We start from the raw sequence: 17,931 nt of genomic DNA on the forward strand, positions 1-17,931 counted from the left end.
CCTAATTTGTTATAAATTATGTATTACATGTAATTATTTTTGATTTTATTATTACCCACTTAACATAATGTAATTTTATTACTACCCATTTAACTTACAATATTAATATTAATGCCTAACTTACAATATGCACATGTGCATATGTATCTACCAGTTGTATCTAACAGTTGAATCCACTTGTTTACTGACATACCATTGTTTATTATTATACTTGTTACTAATATTAATATAAAACCATTTGTTGTACCTTACATATAACTATACCCATTTGTAATACATTACATACTACACAGTACGTTATATAACTTTATGCACATGTGCATACCCATCATTTAATTTATTAACCAACATAATATAACATATTTTAACAATCGTGTACATCTATAACACATTATATATTACTAACACGCATTTAATCATTACTAACATTCATTACCAACCATCTTGTTAGTTTAACCATTTTAATGCACATGTGCATAAAGAACAACTACCAATACGAACTCCAAACATCGATTACTATATCAGCTAAAATACCAACTGATTACTATATCAACTATTATACCAGCTGTTGTCAACCACATTTAACCAAAACTATAAACGACATCATAACAAAGTACCATCTAACGTGTTAAAACAAACAAAACAAAAAACAAAGTACTAGTTTCATTAACATAAATCACCAACAAAACAGAAATACTATATGTTCCTACAGTTAATAACCTGCTGTGTTAACTCATACCCTCAAACTTTGTCCTCGTTCTTCCATTTGTCAAGCATGTTCCAACATTTGTCTTGTTTCATCGCCTCTTTGTCTAACATTTTCCGCATTTTTTCATCTCTCAAACCAGGTGTTGTCTCTTTTGCAAGTTACATAACAGTTTCCTTGTACATGTTTGCCTCTAATAGTAACAGTTTTGTTGCTATCTTCATCCTCAAGTTTTTCAATCCTTTACTTGTTTCCTTGTACATGTTTGCCTCTAATAGTAACATTTTCTTGTTTCCAGCGCCTCTTTGGTGTCTTTTACTTGTTTTCACGATTTTACAATCCTTTTGTTCTTTGTCTTAGATGTTACGTCCAAACCTTTGGTTGTTTCTTCGTGTTTCCGTTTGCTTGTCCTTCTTTCTACAACAATACATTTAGTTGCATCATCTCGTTTATGTATGCTTTTGTCCTTTTGTGCGTTCTTTTCTACCTTTAAAATACCTGAATTCAAAAAATTAATGCGTTTGCGCGAGTTATAACATTTGAAAAAAAAACTGATAATGCACATGTGCATAAATGCATATTGCGTCATTAACCCTAACTAATAAACACAAATTCAATAACATACCGAAATCAGAACGTTTATATGCACATGTGCAAACAAATCAACAATATGCAAACGTTTATGATACGTTCTTACATGCTAATGCACATGTGCATAAAAACATATCCGAATCAAAACAATTATTATAAATAATCAACATGATATAACCTTTTTGTTTATTATTCATATTACCTTTCATTGCCACTGTTGTGTATGTGTCCGCATCCGTGTCGGGCATCTTTGACGCTTATGTGTCCGCATCCGCGTCGGGCATCTTTGACGATCCTTCATCTCTTGGTTTTAATACAAACGTGACTTTCTTCAATTTTTTTTCCGATTTTTTTCCATTGCTGATATACAATTGACATGTTGAAAAAAGCACAGACAATAAACCCAGTAGCCAGTACCTCAGACAGACAGTAAGCGAATGTAATATAACTATGCACATGTGCATACAGACAGTAAAGAGCGGATGTAATATAACTATGCACATGTGCATACATACAACAATATTATGCACATGTGCATTCCAAAACAAACACAAACACATAATCGTATTTATATACCAATATTATGCACATGTGCATTCCAAAACAAACACAAACACGTAATCAACATAAACACGTAAACGTATTTACATGAATAGTGTTATGCACATGTGCATTCCAAATCAAACACAAACACGCGATCATATTTACATTAACAATATTATGCACATAGAACAATATTATGCACATGTGCATTCCAAAACAAACGCACATGTGCATTCCAAATCAATCACAAACACTTAATCGTATGCACATGTGCATTCCAAGTCAATCAAAAACACATAATCGTATCGGTATTGACCTACATCGACTGTAATCTATATGAACAAGCACATAATCAGATGTAATCTACATGAACAAGCACAACTCTGTAATCTACATGAACAATCACATACATGAACAAACACAACATAGTATGAACTTACATCAGTATGAACTTACATCGGCTGTGTATGAACTTTCAAGTGCGTAAATCAATGCAACGACGACGTATGCTCTTCGTAATATATAAACCTCGCCGAATATGCCGAGTATGACCGTTTTTTGCCCTAACTCGATTCGGTATTTGCCCTAAATCGATTCGATTCGATATGGCCGTTTTTTGCCCTAATTTCGAGCCGGCGATTAATGTGCGGACGGCGATTGAACAGCGACGATTATCGTATGGCGAAATTGCTGATAAACTGCTGGAATTGGGAGCGTCAGCGAGTATCGGCGATTGAGTATTGAGTATCGGCGATTGAGTATCGGACGACTGAATTGGGAGAGTTGTGATAGTTGTTTGGAACTGAAACTGTGATATAGATCATAATTTAATTCAACGCTGACGTCCGGGGAGCGCGGGTTTCTAATTTTTTTTGTATTATTTACAAAATTGCCATCCGTTCACATTGGTTCTCGCGGTTCTCGCAATAAAGGTGGTTCTCGCATGAACCTCACCCTATATATATATATATATATATATATATATGTATATATATATATATATATAGGGGAATGCTAGATAGAAAACCCTTAAATTCTTAGGAAACTCTGGAAACTCAAAGCTCCCGACTTTTTTTTTTTGAAAAAAATAACATATGTAATATACATGTTTTTAAGAGTTTTGGGCAAAAAAAAAAAAAAAAACAAAAAATCGCTAAGTACTTTTTTTTTAAAAAAAATAAATAAGTTCCAAAAACTTCGTTGACTAACATGTGTTAGACAAAAAATGCTGAAAGTTGCTGAAATTTGTTTTTTTTTTTTTTAAAAAAAACCCTTCGGCGCTTTTTTGATTTTTTTGGCCCAAAACTCTTAAAAACATGTATATTACATGTGTTATTTTTTTCAAAAAAAAAAAAAGTCGGGAGCTTTGAGTTTCCCGGGTTTCCTAAATATTTAGGGTTTTCTATATAGCCCAACCCTATATATATATATATATAAGTTGTATGTATAGGTGTGTATAGAGGAGAGGTCCGTCAGAAATGTCCGCAGGAAGACACCGAGGACGCCACAACTGGGGGGAGGGGGCGAAATAGAGAGGGGCCGGCGCCGGTGAAGGACGGTTCAAGGCTGATCTCCGCACCGTGAATCCTTATTTTCTTTTGGTTCTTCATCCATTTCTAGAATGTTGACACATTTTCTTTTTGGAAGTTTGTAAATTATGGGCACAACTACAATTTCTTTTTGGAACAGCAGCAACATAAAACAAAGCCACCAAAATGACCAACAAAGCTCGATATCACCAAAATGACCAACAAAGCAACATATACTTGCGTCCATGTGGCATTTTTTTTTTTACCTCAAGTGGCTATTTTTAGTTGTTTAAGTATTTTTAAAAATCTCAATTTTTAAATATTTGTAAAAATAATTTTTTGTACCTTTAATCTTTATATATTTTTAAATTGTACGTTTTTAATATTTACAATATTGAAGTTTTAATATTTATTAAGTTTTTTTACAATTGAAAAAAATGTTTTCAATTATTTAAGTTTCTAAATATTTTAAAAATTAAGTTTTGGTAGTATCAAGTTTTAACAATTTTTAATAACAATAAGTATTAATAACTTTAAGTATTTAAAGGGTTGAGAAAGGCTAAGTTTTAAAATTAAGTTTTGGTAGTATCAAATTTTAACAATTTTTAATCACAATAAGTATTAGTAACTTTAAGTTTTTAAAGGTTGAAAAAGGCTAACTTATTAAAAGTCGAACGTACTTTTAAGTATTGATTAATAACTTTATGTTTTTGAAAAACTAAGTTATACTTATTTAAGTTTTAAATACTTTTAAGAAGTAAGTTTTAATGATTTTTAAACTAATTAAGCTTTAATAATTCTTAAGTTTTAGCTGTTTTTAAATAAAATTTTATTTATTTTTTATTAAATGATGAAAGAAATCACCAAATCATGCGCTAACGTGGCGCATGATACATTTTTAAAGAAAAAATGGCACAAGATTATCATAGTTCTGTGCCGACATCATGTAAGACTTGACATTTTGGTCATGTGTCATCGACGACAAAATTCTTGGTCAAGAGTATTTCAATGGTTAAATTTTGTGATTTTCCAAATATAAAAAAATAGGGCCATTTTTCTAAGGTTTGATCTATTTTTACTCTATTTTTATTTTGGTTATGGATGTGCTCTCTGGAATGCTTGAAAGGGCCAAGATTGATGGTTCGATTAAGGGGCTGATGCTGCCCAACAATGGTCCGTCTATATCGCACTTGTTTTATGCCGATGACGCGATTATCATCGGGGAATGGTCGAAAGATAATATCGCGAACGTGGTTCGTACCCTTAGGATTTTCCACTTGTGTTCGGGGCTGAAAATCAATTTAGACAAATCAAGTTTGTTTGGTATGGGGGTTAGTTCGGAGGAATTGGTGGACATGGCTTCTTTTGTCGGATGCAACTCGGGGTCGTTCCCTTTCAGCTATTTAGGGCTTAAAGTCGGAGCGAATATGAATCGGGTTGTTAACTGGGATGCGGTGTACAAGATCTTTGATGCTCGATTGGCTAGCTGGAAGGCTGCGCTTCTTTCTATTGGTGGGAGAGTCACGTTGATCAAGTCCGTGCTAGAGAGTCTCCCGAGCTATTATTTCTCGATATATAAAGCTCCCAGTAAAGTAATTTCGGACTTGGAGACAAAAATTAAGAGATTTTTATGGGGAGGAAATGAGGAATCCAAGAAGTTGCATTGGGTGGCTTGGGAAGTGGTTACGATGCCTAAAAAAAGGGAGGGCTTGGATTGTGTAAGCTCAAAAATATTAACGTGGCGTTACTCGCTAAGTGGGGGTGGAGACTGAAGACGGAAAACAACAAACTCTGGGTTAAAGTTATTGAGGCAATTCATAGTACGAGACTTAATTGGGATTTTATTCCTACTAGAACGTCCATGGGGGGGGGGGTTTGGTGTAACATTTCGCGGGTTCTCTTCAAACAAAAGGTGGACGAGATTCCTTTAAGGAATTTTTTCAAAAGCAAGGTTGGAAATGGTGACTCCACGGCGTTTTGGTTGGACCCGTGGCTGGGTAATGAACCACTCAAATTCAAGATGCCGGAGTTATTTAAGCTGGAGAAATGCAAGAATTGCAAGGTGTCGGATCGGGTTAAAGCTCCGTTGGGAAGCAGCGTGTTTGGCCACGAGTTTGTCTGGGATTGGAGAAGAAATATTTCAGCTGGGGTCGAAGTCGATGAGTTGGCAGAACTGTACAGCAATCTGTCACGGGTCAGCTTGGGGGACGGTCCGGATAGGTGGGAATGGATTGGTGCCGAGGACAACCAGTTCAGTGTCGGAGCCGTTAAAAGGTTATTAAACAGTCAAGGTCAGCATAATTCGCTTTCTTTGGTCCCTTTAGAAGAATGTAAGTGGATCCCAGAGAAGCTAAACATTTTCATGTGGAGATCGGCGCTTAACAAAATTGCGACTGTGGAGGCCCTTCACCGCAGAAATATCCAGGTGCAAGACGATAGGTGTGGCCTTTGTAATGAAGGGGATGACTCGGTGGACCATATTTTTTGTTCGTGTTATGTGGCTTCAGTTGTTTGGGGTTTTATAAGCAGGTGGTGTAGTATTCAAAATCTATATTTTTTTAGCTTCAAAGACATTATGGAGGCCCATAATTTTGTTGGCCTGTTTGGGATAAAGAAGGAAGTGTTTAAAGGCATTATCAGGATTGTGGTTTGGTGTATTTGGAAAGCGAGGAATAAAAAGAGGTTCGAAGGAAAGGAGGCTCGCATTGGGGACATTATCAACGACGTGAAAGCATTAGGGTTTTTATGGTTTAAAAATAGAGGCAAATGTAAAAACGTAGAGTGGATAGAATGGTGTAAATTTGTTTTTTAGTAGGTTTGGGTGGTTTTTTGGCCCCTCGATTTGAGGGTGTCGTTTTGGTGTTTTTTTAATGAAGTTTACTTTAAAAAAAAAAAAAAAAAATCTAATCTAAGTCTTCTATTAAACTTTCTAGAATGCTAGGGCTAGCCACTCAGTATATGCTAAAGTATTCATTCGGGTGTGTGAGACAAACAATTTGGTAGTTAGTCTCATATTTTTTGTTTTTTCGCTTTTGGATGTGATTAAGTTGGTCTCATATTTGGCCAAGTCGAATGCTAAGAAGGAGAGGATATATGGAGTAATTATTGTGGCGTGTTGGACTATGTGGAAGACTAGGAAAGATAAAGTCTTTAATAGGAAAGATACGAACGTGGCCCAAATTGTTGCGGACGTCAAACCCTTGGGATTTCTTTGGTATAGGAGTAGACATAAAGAGGGATCGGTCGATTGGCGAAATTGGTGTAATTTTATTTTTTCCGTGATGTAATTTATTCTCTTTTTTTTTGGCGGTTCTTCTCTATCTTGGAGAAGTTCGCCTTGGTTGGTTTTTAATGAAGTTCACCTTTTGAGAAAAAAAACAATTTGGTAGTTGCTAATGGAGGAAAGGATTTCATCGATTTTTTATCATCATTATCCTTCATTCAGTCGATTTTGTCATCATCGTCATCAATGACTTTATTCTAGGGTTCGATTTGTTACCATCTTCATTCGTAAATGTTATTAGACTAAATCATTTGACTTGGTTGCTTAAAAGAATAAATCTGATTATACAAATAGAATATTTTAAAAGGGGAAATCTAGATAAGAAATCACCATATTATTTGTTGGTTTGTTTTGGTTATTTAGAAGTTGGGGATTTAGTGTCATCAATGCATTTTGGTTAATTGGGATTAACTTAAAAAGAAATGAAAATAAACATTGTTATAAGTAAGGATGTATGAAATACACACTTGTATAAAACTACTATTGTTTTTGATACCTTAGAACACACCTAATGGTTCGCTAGGGGTTCCAAAGATATCCTTTAGAAGGGTGCAATGGGCACAACCTCTAGCTACGGTTGCGCCACTTAGTCAACATAGAAATTGTGTATTTTGAATGGCTAATGAAAAGTTGCATATTAACGACCATATATAAGGTGGAAAGTAAGTTACAACTAATCATTAGTAGGGACTATAACTAGTGGCAAATTCGATCAATGACAAGTACGATCGAGTTGTTGCAGTTATAATCAATGGCAAGTACGATAAGAGAAGTATGACCATTGGTAACTAAGAACATTTGTCAACCCCCTCCCCTGTTGAAGCTAGTCTTAGAATGATATGTGAGTTGTAGGGTCAAAACTCAAAACGTATGATTATATATGGTGTTTTTATTGGAATACCCGTCGATGCTAAAGTGGTATGACATGTCTAACTGAATTGTTAAGCATTTTTGGGTTATTGAATTTAAATAACTTGAACTTTTATTATTTGGACCATGTCACTCAGAACTTTCAACAGATATTCCTACGACATTCTCAAACTAACTAAACCCTAACTCAATTGGTTTTTTGCTGACGTGACACTTTTTTAATGACGTGGCATATGGCGTGACATTTTTATGACGTGACATCTGATGTGACACTTGTTTAGTGAGATAGCATCTGACTCAGCTAACTGGGTTATTATTCAATTAATTTGGAGGGCCAGAGGAAAATAGTTGAAAGTTGAAAGTGACGTGATACAATATCGGTCAAAAGATGAAAAGTTTGAGTTATTTAAATCCAATAATCCAACATCTTTTTAATAGTTAAAAAGATTTAAACATATATACTAAGTGTGAGAAAACTTATAATGAACATAAACATAGTTTTAGTGGCAGATCTTGCCCGTTGAACCTGCCAGGGCCGAAAGACACGTACACTAAAATTAACACTACGGCCGAAAAACTTGTCAGGGCCGAACATAGTATATATACAAAATTTCGATCGAAATGCGAAAAATTAGCACTACGGCCGAAATACTTGCCAGGGGCGTGGCCCTGCCACGGCTCCACTAAGATCTGTCCCTGCAACTATTTATAACCTTACTATATGGACACATGTTATTAAATTAATTTAATTCCTTAGACTATCTCCAACCCTTACAAGCCCTTGAAGATCCTTACTATTGGAGTGCATCTATCCTAACATGTCCTTAGGTTAGATGCCCTTGCACAAGGGCATGGTTTACCTCGGTTCATGCGGTGAGGTGGGCCCAAAGTAATAAAAGAAATGTTTTATTTATATATTGTGTATAATAGATAGGTGATGAGGTGGAAATTAAGAAGGGTAAGGATATTTGTAGGGTTGGAGATGAAATTAAGGTTTTTAAGGATTGGTAAGAATATTATATGACAGATGATGTGGCAGCTAAGGGCGTCTAAGGGCGCGTTTAGCAGCGTTTAGTTAAGTCATAATCTCCACTTTAAAGACACATACGTTCCTCATAGTCTATGTGATGAGAGTTCAAATTCCTATATGAGTTGTATACTTGTATCTTTTTATTCGGTCTTTATCTCTCTCTCTCTCTCTCTCTCAATCTGCATGAAGCAACAGCTGACTTTTTTTTTTTTTTTTTTGCAAACCGGAGTAAATGCTTCTTGCTGTCTTCTTTTGCCTTTTCTCCACTCATTTCTTTGTCAGCGTGTCAAATCATCACGACCTCTTCTTCATCTTCTACTCTCTCTCTTATCTCTCTCTTCATATCTATATATAGTGTCCAAGCTAGACCCAAAGATTATTGTCTAGCCATTTTTCTCTTAAGTTGAATCATAGGAAACTAGTGTACAAGCTATACCAAAGATTACTGGCTTGCCATTTTTCTCTAAGGTTGAATTATAAGAAACTAAAACACACACTAACACAGTGAGTGTGAAAATTGGAAAACAAGATTGATCTTTGAACCAACTATTACAATGGGAAGACCACCTTGCTGTGATAAGATAGGTGTGAAGAAAGGGCCATGGACACCAGAAGAAGACATAATCTTAGTCTCTTATATCCAAAAAAATGGTCCTGGCAATTGGAGATCTGCTCCTACTAATACTGGTATACTTATTTCCTAATAATATTATCTCTACATCTTTCAGTTTATTTGTTTTGATTCATTTCCTTTTGGCTAATTCTAGTTTAGTGATTTTTTTTAATCTTTTATTTGGAGGTGGGTTGGTTAGATCATTTAATTAGGGTATTTATTGTACCCTGCAACTTTGTTTTTACCTGAATTTTTAGCCTTTTGTATCTTATTTATCATCTTCATTGATTGTTAAGCTGATGTTAATTACCATTGTGTTGTGAATTTAGGTTTGCTAAGATGCAGCAAGAGTTGCAGACTGCGTTGGACTAATTATCTTCGGCCCGGTATAAAACGCGGTAACTTCACTGAGCAAGAAGAAAAAATGATCATCCATCTTCAAGCCCTTCTTGGCAACAGGTAGGGTTTTACATTTCTTTCATGAAATCACACTTTCCGGAAAAACTTAGAGTAACGGTAAGGGTGCTGTCATATAACATGGAGGTCCAGTGGCGGATCTAGGGTGTTTCGGGGGTTCCTGGGAACCCCTTAGTTTGGAAAAAAAATGAAAAAAAAAATGTGGAAATTTTGTATGATTTAAAAAAAAATAGTGAGAATGAGTGAAAATCTATCAAAAGGAACCTGGTGAGAAAAATTTCTAGATCCGCCACTGTAGAGGCCGGGATAAAAACGTGTACAATAGTACACCCCGGATCCCACCCATGTGGGAGCCTCGTGCAAATTTTCTCCCATGAAATCAAAGTTTCAAACTTTTAGATCCCAAATGACTGATTTTGTTCATCTTTAACTTTTATGGCAGATGGGCAGCAATAGCTTCGTATCTTCCACAAAGAACAGATAACGATATCAAGAATTACTGGAACACCCATCTCAAGAAAAAGCTGGACAAGCTCCAAGGCAATTCAGATGAAGAAAACCATCATCATCGACGACATAGCGATTCAAAAGGGCGTCACTCATCGCCATCATCTGAAACCACCATGACTAAAGGTCAATGGGAAAGAAGGCTCCAAACCGATATCCATATGGCCAAACAAGCCCTTTGTGAAGCCTTATCTATTGACAACAAATCTATCAATCTTCCTGATTTACCCACATCTCCAAGTACCGCTACTTACGCTTCTAGCGCTGATAACATTGCGCGGTTGCTCCCAAACTGGATGAGTAGTTCCAAGAAATGTTCACAAATGAGCTCAGAAAGTTTTGAAACATGTCAAACAACTCAGACTCAGAGTTCATTGATCAACCAGCAATTTCAAAGTCCTCTAAGTGAAGGTTACACCCTTCAATTTGGATCCAATAATAATCTAAATCACAACAATCAGCAGAAAAACTATTGCTCCAATTACAGCCATTCGGATGCTTCGCAGTCCTTTTCAGCTGAAACAAGTGTGTTCCAAGATGAAAGTAAACCAAACATGACAGATCAAATGCCACCTCTTAGTTTTCTTGAAAAATGGCTTTTGGATGATGCTGCTACTCAAGCAGACCTTATGAATTTGTCTTTAGAAGAAAGTAACTTCTTTTAACTTCTTTGTTTATTTTTCAAAGCTCTCTCACTTGGTTTTTTTTGAGGGGTTTACTCCATGTTTTGGGGTTGAGTTTTATTTTTCTAGTATTAGGTGAAAGGAAATGTAAATTAATATATACCCAGTAGTATATAGCATAGTAATTAAATGTGACTATATATTATGTAGCATTAAGAGTAATAATGCTACTTTCAATCGCCTTTTTATGGAGTGAACAATGTATAGCTCTTGTAAAAAGGGGGAAAAGAATGAGAATTGGAGTTTCCTTTGAATGATCTATAGCTTGGTGAAAAAAATAGTCTTCTGTCATTTTATTATTTTATATTATCTTTGAAATTTCGGGTTAATCCTTCTCTTGTATTTACTTTTTATTTGTTAATTTTTCTCTTACAACAATTAACTAAAACACACTATAATCGTACTTCTAAATTATACATTCTTCAGTATGACACTAAAACTCTAAACAACTTAAGAAAGAATATTACCATCTTTACATCTTAAATATATATAGATTAGTTTAAAGCCTTTAAATAAAATATAAAGATCAAAAACCCTAACGAACATTAATGAACGCGTTACCAAACGTTTACGAGAACACGAATTTTTTTCATGTTTGTTCGTTAAACTAAACGAACAAAGCTTCTTGTTCGTGTTTGTTCATTTATTAAACAAAAGAACTTCACATAGGACGGCTCACAAGTGTTCACGGAACATTCGATTCATTTGCGACTCTACAACTGATCATCAAAAGATGATAACAAATTGCAATCTTTTTCTCTTATCTTCCTATAGTAATAAATAAAAATCCTTTTGAACACATGTCACTTTCTGGTGCTTTCTCACCTTATTTCCAATTTATCTTTCATATTAAATAATAATAATAATAATAATAATAATAATAATAATAATAATAATAATAATTTTAAACAAAAATTTTATATAAGGATAAAACTTTCTGGTATTTCTCACCTTATTTTTCTATTTATCTCTCATATTAAATAAAAATAATAAGTTTAAACAAAAATATTAGATAAGAATAAATATATAGATAAGGATAAACATTTGTTCTTATTATGATGGTATTAAATAATAATGATAACAATAATAATAATTGTAAAAAAAAATAATATAAACGTTTATTTTTATTATGATCATATTAAATAATAATAATAATTTAAAAAAAATTAGTTAAGAATAAATTATTTAAACGAAGTAAAATGTTATAATAAGTAAATAGTATATTAAAGTTTATTTTTAAATGATAAATCTTGACGACTGTATGTGTTAACATATATGACATTATATTTTATTAAACACGTGCAATATATGAGTTTTTTTAAAGATATATTTTTTATTATTTATTATATAAAATTACATTTATGCAAAATAAAAAATAAAGTAAAATGTTATAATACATAAATAATATATCAATATTCATTTTTAAAAGATAAATCTTGATGACTGTTTGTATTAACATATGAAATTATATTTTATTCAACATGTGCAATATACGAGTTTTTTTTAAATATATATTTTTATTATTTATTATATATAATTATGTTTATGCAACCTGTATAATATACGGGATTTTAACCTAGTGCAATATAATTTAAGAAATAAATGCACTAATTTGTAAACAATGGATCGTAATTACGACTTAATGCAAATACATCTATTTTTAAATTTTTTTGAGCGTCAAACCCGTACCCTCATAAAATATACTTTTAAAATCTACTTATTGTTCAGTTTGTGTGCCTATAAATCTATAATCCATAACACTTAAAAAAAACCAACACATGATATCACTAGATCATCAGCTTTAGTACTTTTAGTTATCATCACCAATACTGAGAGATTTTCACGTGTTATAGTGGGTTACTACTAATCTCTATGAAAAAAACAAAAAAAAAAAAAAAACACATAATGTCACTAGACCACAGTACTTTTAATTATATTTTCACGTGTTAACTACTATGAAACAAAATAAAATTTAGAAAAAATTTCCAAGAGAACTGACAATCAATAAATTTTCCAAGAGAAGTGACAATCAATATTCAATAAACACATTAATAAAAGAGAAATAATTGATCTTTATGAAATGCTTTGTACTACTTTGAGCTAATAATGTAAAAGTTTTACTTTAATATAGACTGCTTAAGTTTCATACCAATAAATGTGAAACTAATTCTACGAAAGTAACGTGCCGAAGACCTACACTTCAGACTCTTACCTACCACTTTCACAATTGGTGTTCGTTTTAGCTAGATACAAAAACATTTAAAAACCATTTACGGCGAATTTATGAGAGATAATGGACGCGAACAAAATTGTAACATGTGGGTGCATAAACCGGCAAACTTTCAAAAATATGAGTGAAAAAGTGTTGTCATTACTGAGTGGTGGTAATGAGTATGCATTTTCGGCTTGGTGGTGTATGAGACGGAACATTTTTTTAGATGTGACATTTCTTTTAAATCTAAAATCGAAGTTATCTATGGCGTGTATGAGATATTTCTTCACAACAATATTATGGCAAATGTTTCAATACAAATGACCCTTAATGTTATCGAAGTCGAACTATTGCATTGGCCCACCACCAATTAGTGACATATACTCGTTAGTCAATTTTATCAACAACTGCATCCGTCCATATATTTCCAAGCTTTTATCATTTTCACGTTATTAATCTTTTACATGTTAGTGCATTTCATATATTTTTTTATGCTTCATGTGATCTATTGTCAAATCCTAAACCTGGAAGAATAACTTTATTGGAAATAAATAAGAAACCATTGTTCAAAAGCAAACACACAACGGAACTATCAATACAAAACACAACCAAACCAAAAAAAAGACGTCTAAAGGAATCATAGTTCAAATGTTCATTAAAAATCTTATGCCAAGTCTTTTGCCAGACGCCAAAGCCGATCGAATGTCACTGGTCACGCATGACCCCTACCCTTGCTAGTTGAGGTCGATCACACCCCCTGAATTAAATGTTTAAACCGGTGAGTACTAAGATACCATTTCAAGAAATACATTCATAATCATCTTTCAAGATTGATGTCATTTTGAGTTACCTAAACACACAAACAACTAGGTCACTGCAACAACCCCTACTACTTTCGGAATGTATCACACAGTGGCGTCTCTGAGAATTCACGTACCCTATTCGAGCTCGAAAAATGTGCCCATATGCTTTAACTATAAACGATTTAATTACGAAAATGACAAAAATTGTAGTATTTGACAAACAATGCAATTATGATAATGACAAAATCATTGTATTCTAATGAGTTACATACTGTAATAATTAATAAGTTAATAGCTAACCAATGATTCGTGCAGCCCTTTTTACATTCTTCATAGCAAATTGCTGTATCAACTCACAATTTATATTATCTAAGACTTCGTTCTCGATAGCTATCATCGCCAACCCACTATCTTAATACTCCAACCTTTCACATTATCTTTCAAAATTTGCCAACAATTAATAGAATTTCCAAAAATAGTATAAATACATTGGATGTGTCCAAAAAAGCTCTTTCCTTTAACACAACTATTAGCCATATCACATAATATAAGGTTAAGTGAATGGCTACCACAAAGAGTGTAAAATGCTCTAGCATTTTCTTTTAAAAATCTAGTTTGGACTCCTTGGCGTGACCCTTTCATGTTTGCCCCATTGTCATACCCTTGGCCACGCATGTCACCAATTTCAAGACCAAGAGATTTTAACTACGCACAAGTAACATCAAATAGCTTTTTCCCAGTGGTATCATTAGCATTCAAAAACCCCAAAAAAGACTCCCAACGATAACAGAATTAGATGATATCTTTACATACCTCACTATGATTACCGCGATCTACAATTTACATCGTTATTTGCAGATTACCGCGATCTACCAATATAGGACAATACTCAATAGTCAATTCAATATGATAAGCCGTACACGGATATGGGCAACATGGTTCTCATGTTAACAACAATTAACAGACAAATAGTTTAACAATTAACACTAAACCGACAAACAGACCTTTTGAATTCTGATTCTTCTTATCGATGTTCTTGTTTCCGTCTCTGATCAATGTTGTTCTTGATCACGTCTCTGAATCTTCTATTCGCAGCAGCCCAGGCCCAACGATTCAGCGAAGTTCTGATGAAGTGATGATGTTCGAGTGTTCGTTACTCTGATGAGTTTGTTCGTCTCGTCCTTTTAGATTCCAGGAGTCCATGAAATTGCCGCCGTGTGTTCTAATTTTTATTAAAATCATATTAGTATTGGACAATAAATCTAATGTGTAGTGGGCTAAATTATAAACCATTAAAAAGTATTTGATAATGGGCTTATATTGGAATTTGTATGTGTTTACAATTGTTTCTAAATAACACACACACACACATATATATATCGATTTTTTTTTTAAATCTCGCACCTCTCGAAATCACGGGCCTTGTGCGGAAGTCCTCACTGCACACCATCATAGCCGGCCCTGGTATCACATATACTCTCTTAGTACACATATCAGGTCCAATTACTTGTCCAAAGGCCACCGCACGAAGGCCACACAAATAGTAAACGCATACACATAGGTAAACAAGTAATAGGGATGACTAACCATAGTTTTTATCTTTTAAAACTAATGCAAGCATAAAACAATCATTATTGCATGTTATTATAGAAACATTAGAGTGTATTTCAGTCCAAAAAGACAATTATTCTATAGCAACCTTCACCATCGGTCACCAAGAGACTACAAGCCTATAATAAGAAAGGGCGGAGCATCTCACAGGTAAGGCCTCGCGGATATGAACCCAAGCCAGCACACGACCGCTACCCCAACTAGTAGGCTGGGCGGGTAGCAATGGCCAGCTACGAAACCCGCTTACTTTGAATGTTTTGACCGTTTTCAACGGTCATATGACCCCATTACTTTAAAAAGAAAATTGATTTTTAATATCTTTAAATAAAAATCTCATACCCATTTCATTTCCATCTTATATCATTCTCTATCTTTAAAAATAATTATATTTACATTCATTTTCATGGCTAATCATTCGTACAAAGAGTTAGGTATTTACCTACTGCCAAACAATTTCGAAGACGATTTTCAACCGATAGTAGCCTAGTTTGTTTTCTTGGAGAAGCTAGAGGAACTCGAAGCGGAAGACACGGCAAATTCGTCGGCCATTCCAAAAAAATGTCAAACGTGATTACATATAAGGTAATCTTAATCTTATGAACAATTACTTTGTTGATGAACCAAAGTATGATGAAGAAACATTCAAATACCGTTTTCGTATGTCGAAACGTTTATTTATAAGAATTGTTGGTGATATTGAAAGTCAATATCCTTGGTTTCAAGAAGGATATGACAGGCGGTTGAAAAAAAGTTTTACGGCGATTCAAAAAGTTATATCTGCAATCACACAACTTGCGACCGGTAATACTCCCAATGAAAACGACAAGTATTTACAGATGTCCGAAAGGACTTCGCGAGAATGCCTTTAACTTTTTTTGCAACGCCGTTAACCAATTATATGGCAATGAGTTTATGCGTAGGCCGACAATCACTTACGTCGCCAATTTATACAAAAACCACGACGAAAAAAACCACATTCCAGGGATGATGTCGGTGGTATTGGTTATACACTTTTTGTGTAGAGGATGTGTCCGACGACGTTACGAGGCCAATATATGAGAGGTGATCACGAATACCCAACGGTCATGGTCGAAGCGGTCGCATCACAAGATTTATGGTTTTGGCATGCATATTGTGGACCGCCCGGTCCACTGAGTGATATCAATGTTCTCCAACAGTCTCCAATATTCCTTGCTGAACGGAATGGAACCGCACCGAAGTGTCCATTTCAATTGAATGAACATACATATAAACGCGGATACTATTTAACGAACGGGATCTACCCTACTTAGTCAACTTTTATGAAAACGTTTCCGTATCCAGGCGATCCGAATGAAAAGAAGTTCAAGAAACTGCAAGAAGGTGTAAGAAAATATGTGGAACGGGTTTTTGATGTCCTAAAACGAAAATGGGGCATACTCAGGAGACCCATGCGTGCTATGACGGTGAACAAGATTATTAGCGAGACGTATACGTGCATGATACTTAACAATAGGATCTTAAAAGATGAGGGCATGCGTTCTCACCCGTCCATATTAGGGATCCAGTAGTCGAATCCGTTTCTGACAACGCAATGCTTACGGAGTTGATGGACCACGATACACATTAACGACTAATAAATGATATTCTTATTCATATTGCAGCCCAAGATCTACCGCACCACGAGGAGGAAGATGATGATTACGAATGTCTTTTAAATTTTATTTTTACTCGTATGTGTTGAATTATGTATTTTTATTTAAATTAATGAAATTCATTTTCTATATAATATTTGGCAATATTTAAAAAAAATAAAATAAAAATTTGTGGCTAGGATAGACGCCACCACCACTTAGGCTAGGGGGTGTGGTATATTGTCTCTGGCCACATCATCATCGTTAGCGCCCTATGGAAGAAAAACAAAGATAGTTGTGTGATTTGAAACAATTTAGGATTTTTATGTTTTACACATTCCAATTGAAATTCAGTTTGTACCATCATTCACTGATGGGAACGATCTAAGATCAATATTGTAGTGAATTTGATTGGTATTCTAACTTTAAAACATGAGAATTATAAATTTTGACAAAACTAGGCATTTTGATCAACATTGACTTGTATTGACAAATTGGTGAACCGATCAAAGGTGACCTGTATCAGCGGTTTTGAGACAGGTTGCTGTTCCAATATCAGTTATTTTCACTTTTCATAATCATAAAAAAAAAACCGCTACAATTGTAGTTGAGTGCACAGCTACCATATTGAGCGATAAAATTACCATTCCTACCAAAATTTCCTATTCATTTCCTACGATCGAAAACGCTGACACAATTCCTATGAAATTCCGACAAACAAAAAAGGATCTTAGTTTTGTGACAAAAAAGCCACAAATTGGTATGTGTAGGAAAATCTGTAGGGAATGTGTTAGAAAAAAATTACCCACGAGTAGAATTCCTACAACCCATTTTCGTGGGAAATCCGTGAGTAACAGCTGCTACCCACTGATTTCCGACGGAAATTAACGTAGGAATAGTAGCAGTTTTCTAGTAATGAT

The 17,931-nt window shown here is 34.3% G+C and overlaps 2 protein-coding genes across 2 annotated transcripts; both read left to right on the forward strand.

Annotated features, from left to right (window-relative positions):
* The first annotated feature begins 5,230 nt into the window (after window positions 1-5,230).
* LOC110918975 lies at window positions 5,231-6,181 on the forward strand. The gene has a single exon (XM_022163251.2). The coding sequence runs from the start codon at window positions 5,231-5,233 to the stop codon at window positions 6,179-6,181; it is 951 nt and encodes a 316-aa protein (XP_022018943.2).
* A 2,679-nt stretch (window positions 6,182-8,860) lies between these two features.
* Window positions 8,861-11,026, forward strand: LOC110916841 (myb-related protein 306). The gene is made up of 3 exons (XM_022161498.2): window positions 8,861-9,239; window positions 9,495-9,624; window positions 10,025-11,026. The coding sequence occupies exons 1-3, from the start codon at window positions 9,107-9,109 to the stop codon at window positions 10,752-10,754; spliced, it is 993 nt and encodes a 330-aa protein (XP_022017190.1). The 5' UTR covers window positions 8,861-9,106; the 3' UTR covers window positions 10,755-11,026.
* The last annotated feature ends 6,905 nt before the right edge of the window (window positions 11,027-17,931 follow it).

The sequence above is a fragment of the Helianthus annuus genome, chromosome 16, assembly GCF_002127325.2.
Source record: "Helianthus annuus cultivar XRQ/B chromosome 16, HanXRQr2.0-SUNRISE, whole genome shotgun sequence".
In the NCBI taxonomy this organism is placed as follows: domain Eukaryota; kingdom Viridiplantae; phylum Streptophyta; class Magnoliopsida; order Asterales; family Asteraceae; genus Helianthus; species Helianthus annuus.

What these genes read in the sequence shown, in the direction of transcription:
- LOC110916841 (XM_022161498.2), top strand. Translation starts at nt 9,107, where the DNA reads ATGGGAAGACCACCTTGCTGTGATAAGATAGGTGTGAAGAAAGGGCCA. An exon ending in ATCTGCTCCTACTAATACTG is followed by an intron (nt 9,240 to 9,494) that starts GTATACTTATTT and finishes TTGTGAATTTAG; the next exon opens with GTTTGCTAAGATGCAGCAAG. An exon ending in CAAGCCCTTCTTGGCAACAG is followed by an intron (nt 9,625 to 10,024) that starts GTAGGGTTTTAC and finishes CTTTTATGGCAG; the next exon opens with ATGGGCAGCAATAGCTTCGT.
- LOC110918975 (XM_022163251.2), top strand. Translation starts at nt 5,231, where the DNA reads ATGGGGGGGGGGGTTTGGTGTAACATTTCGCGGGTTCTCTTCAAACAA.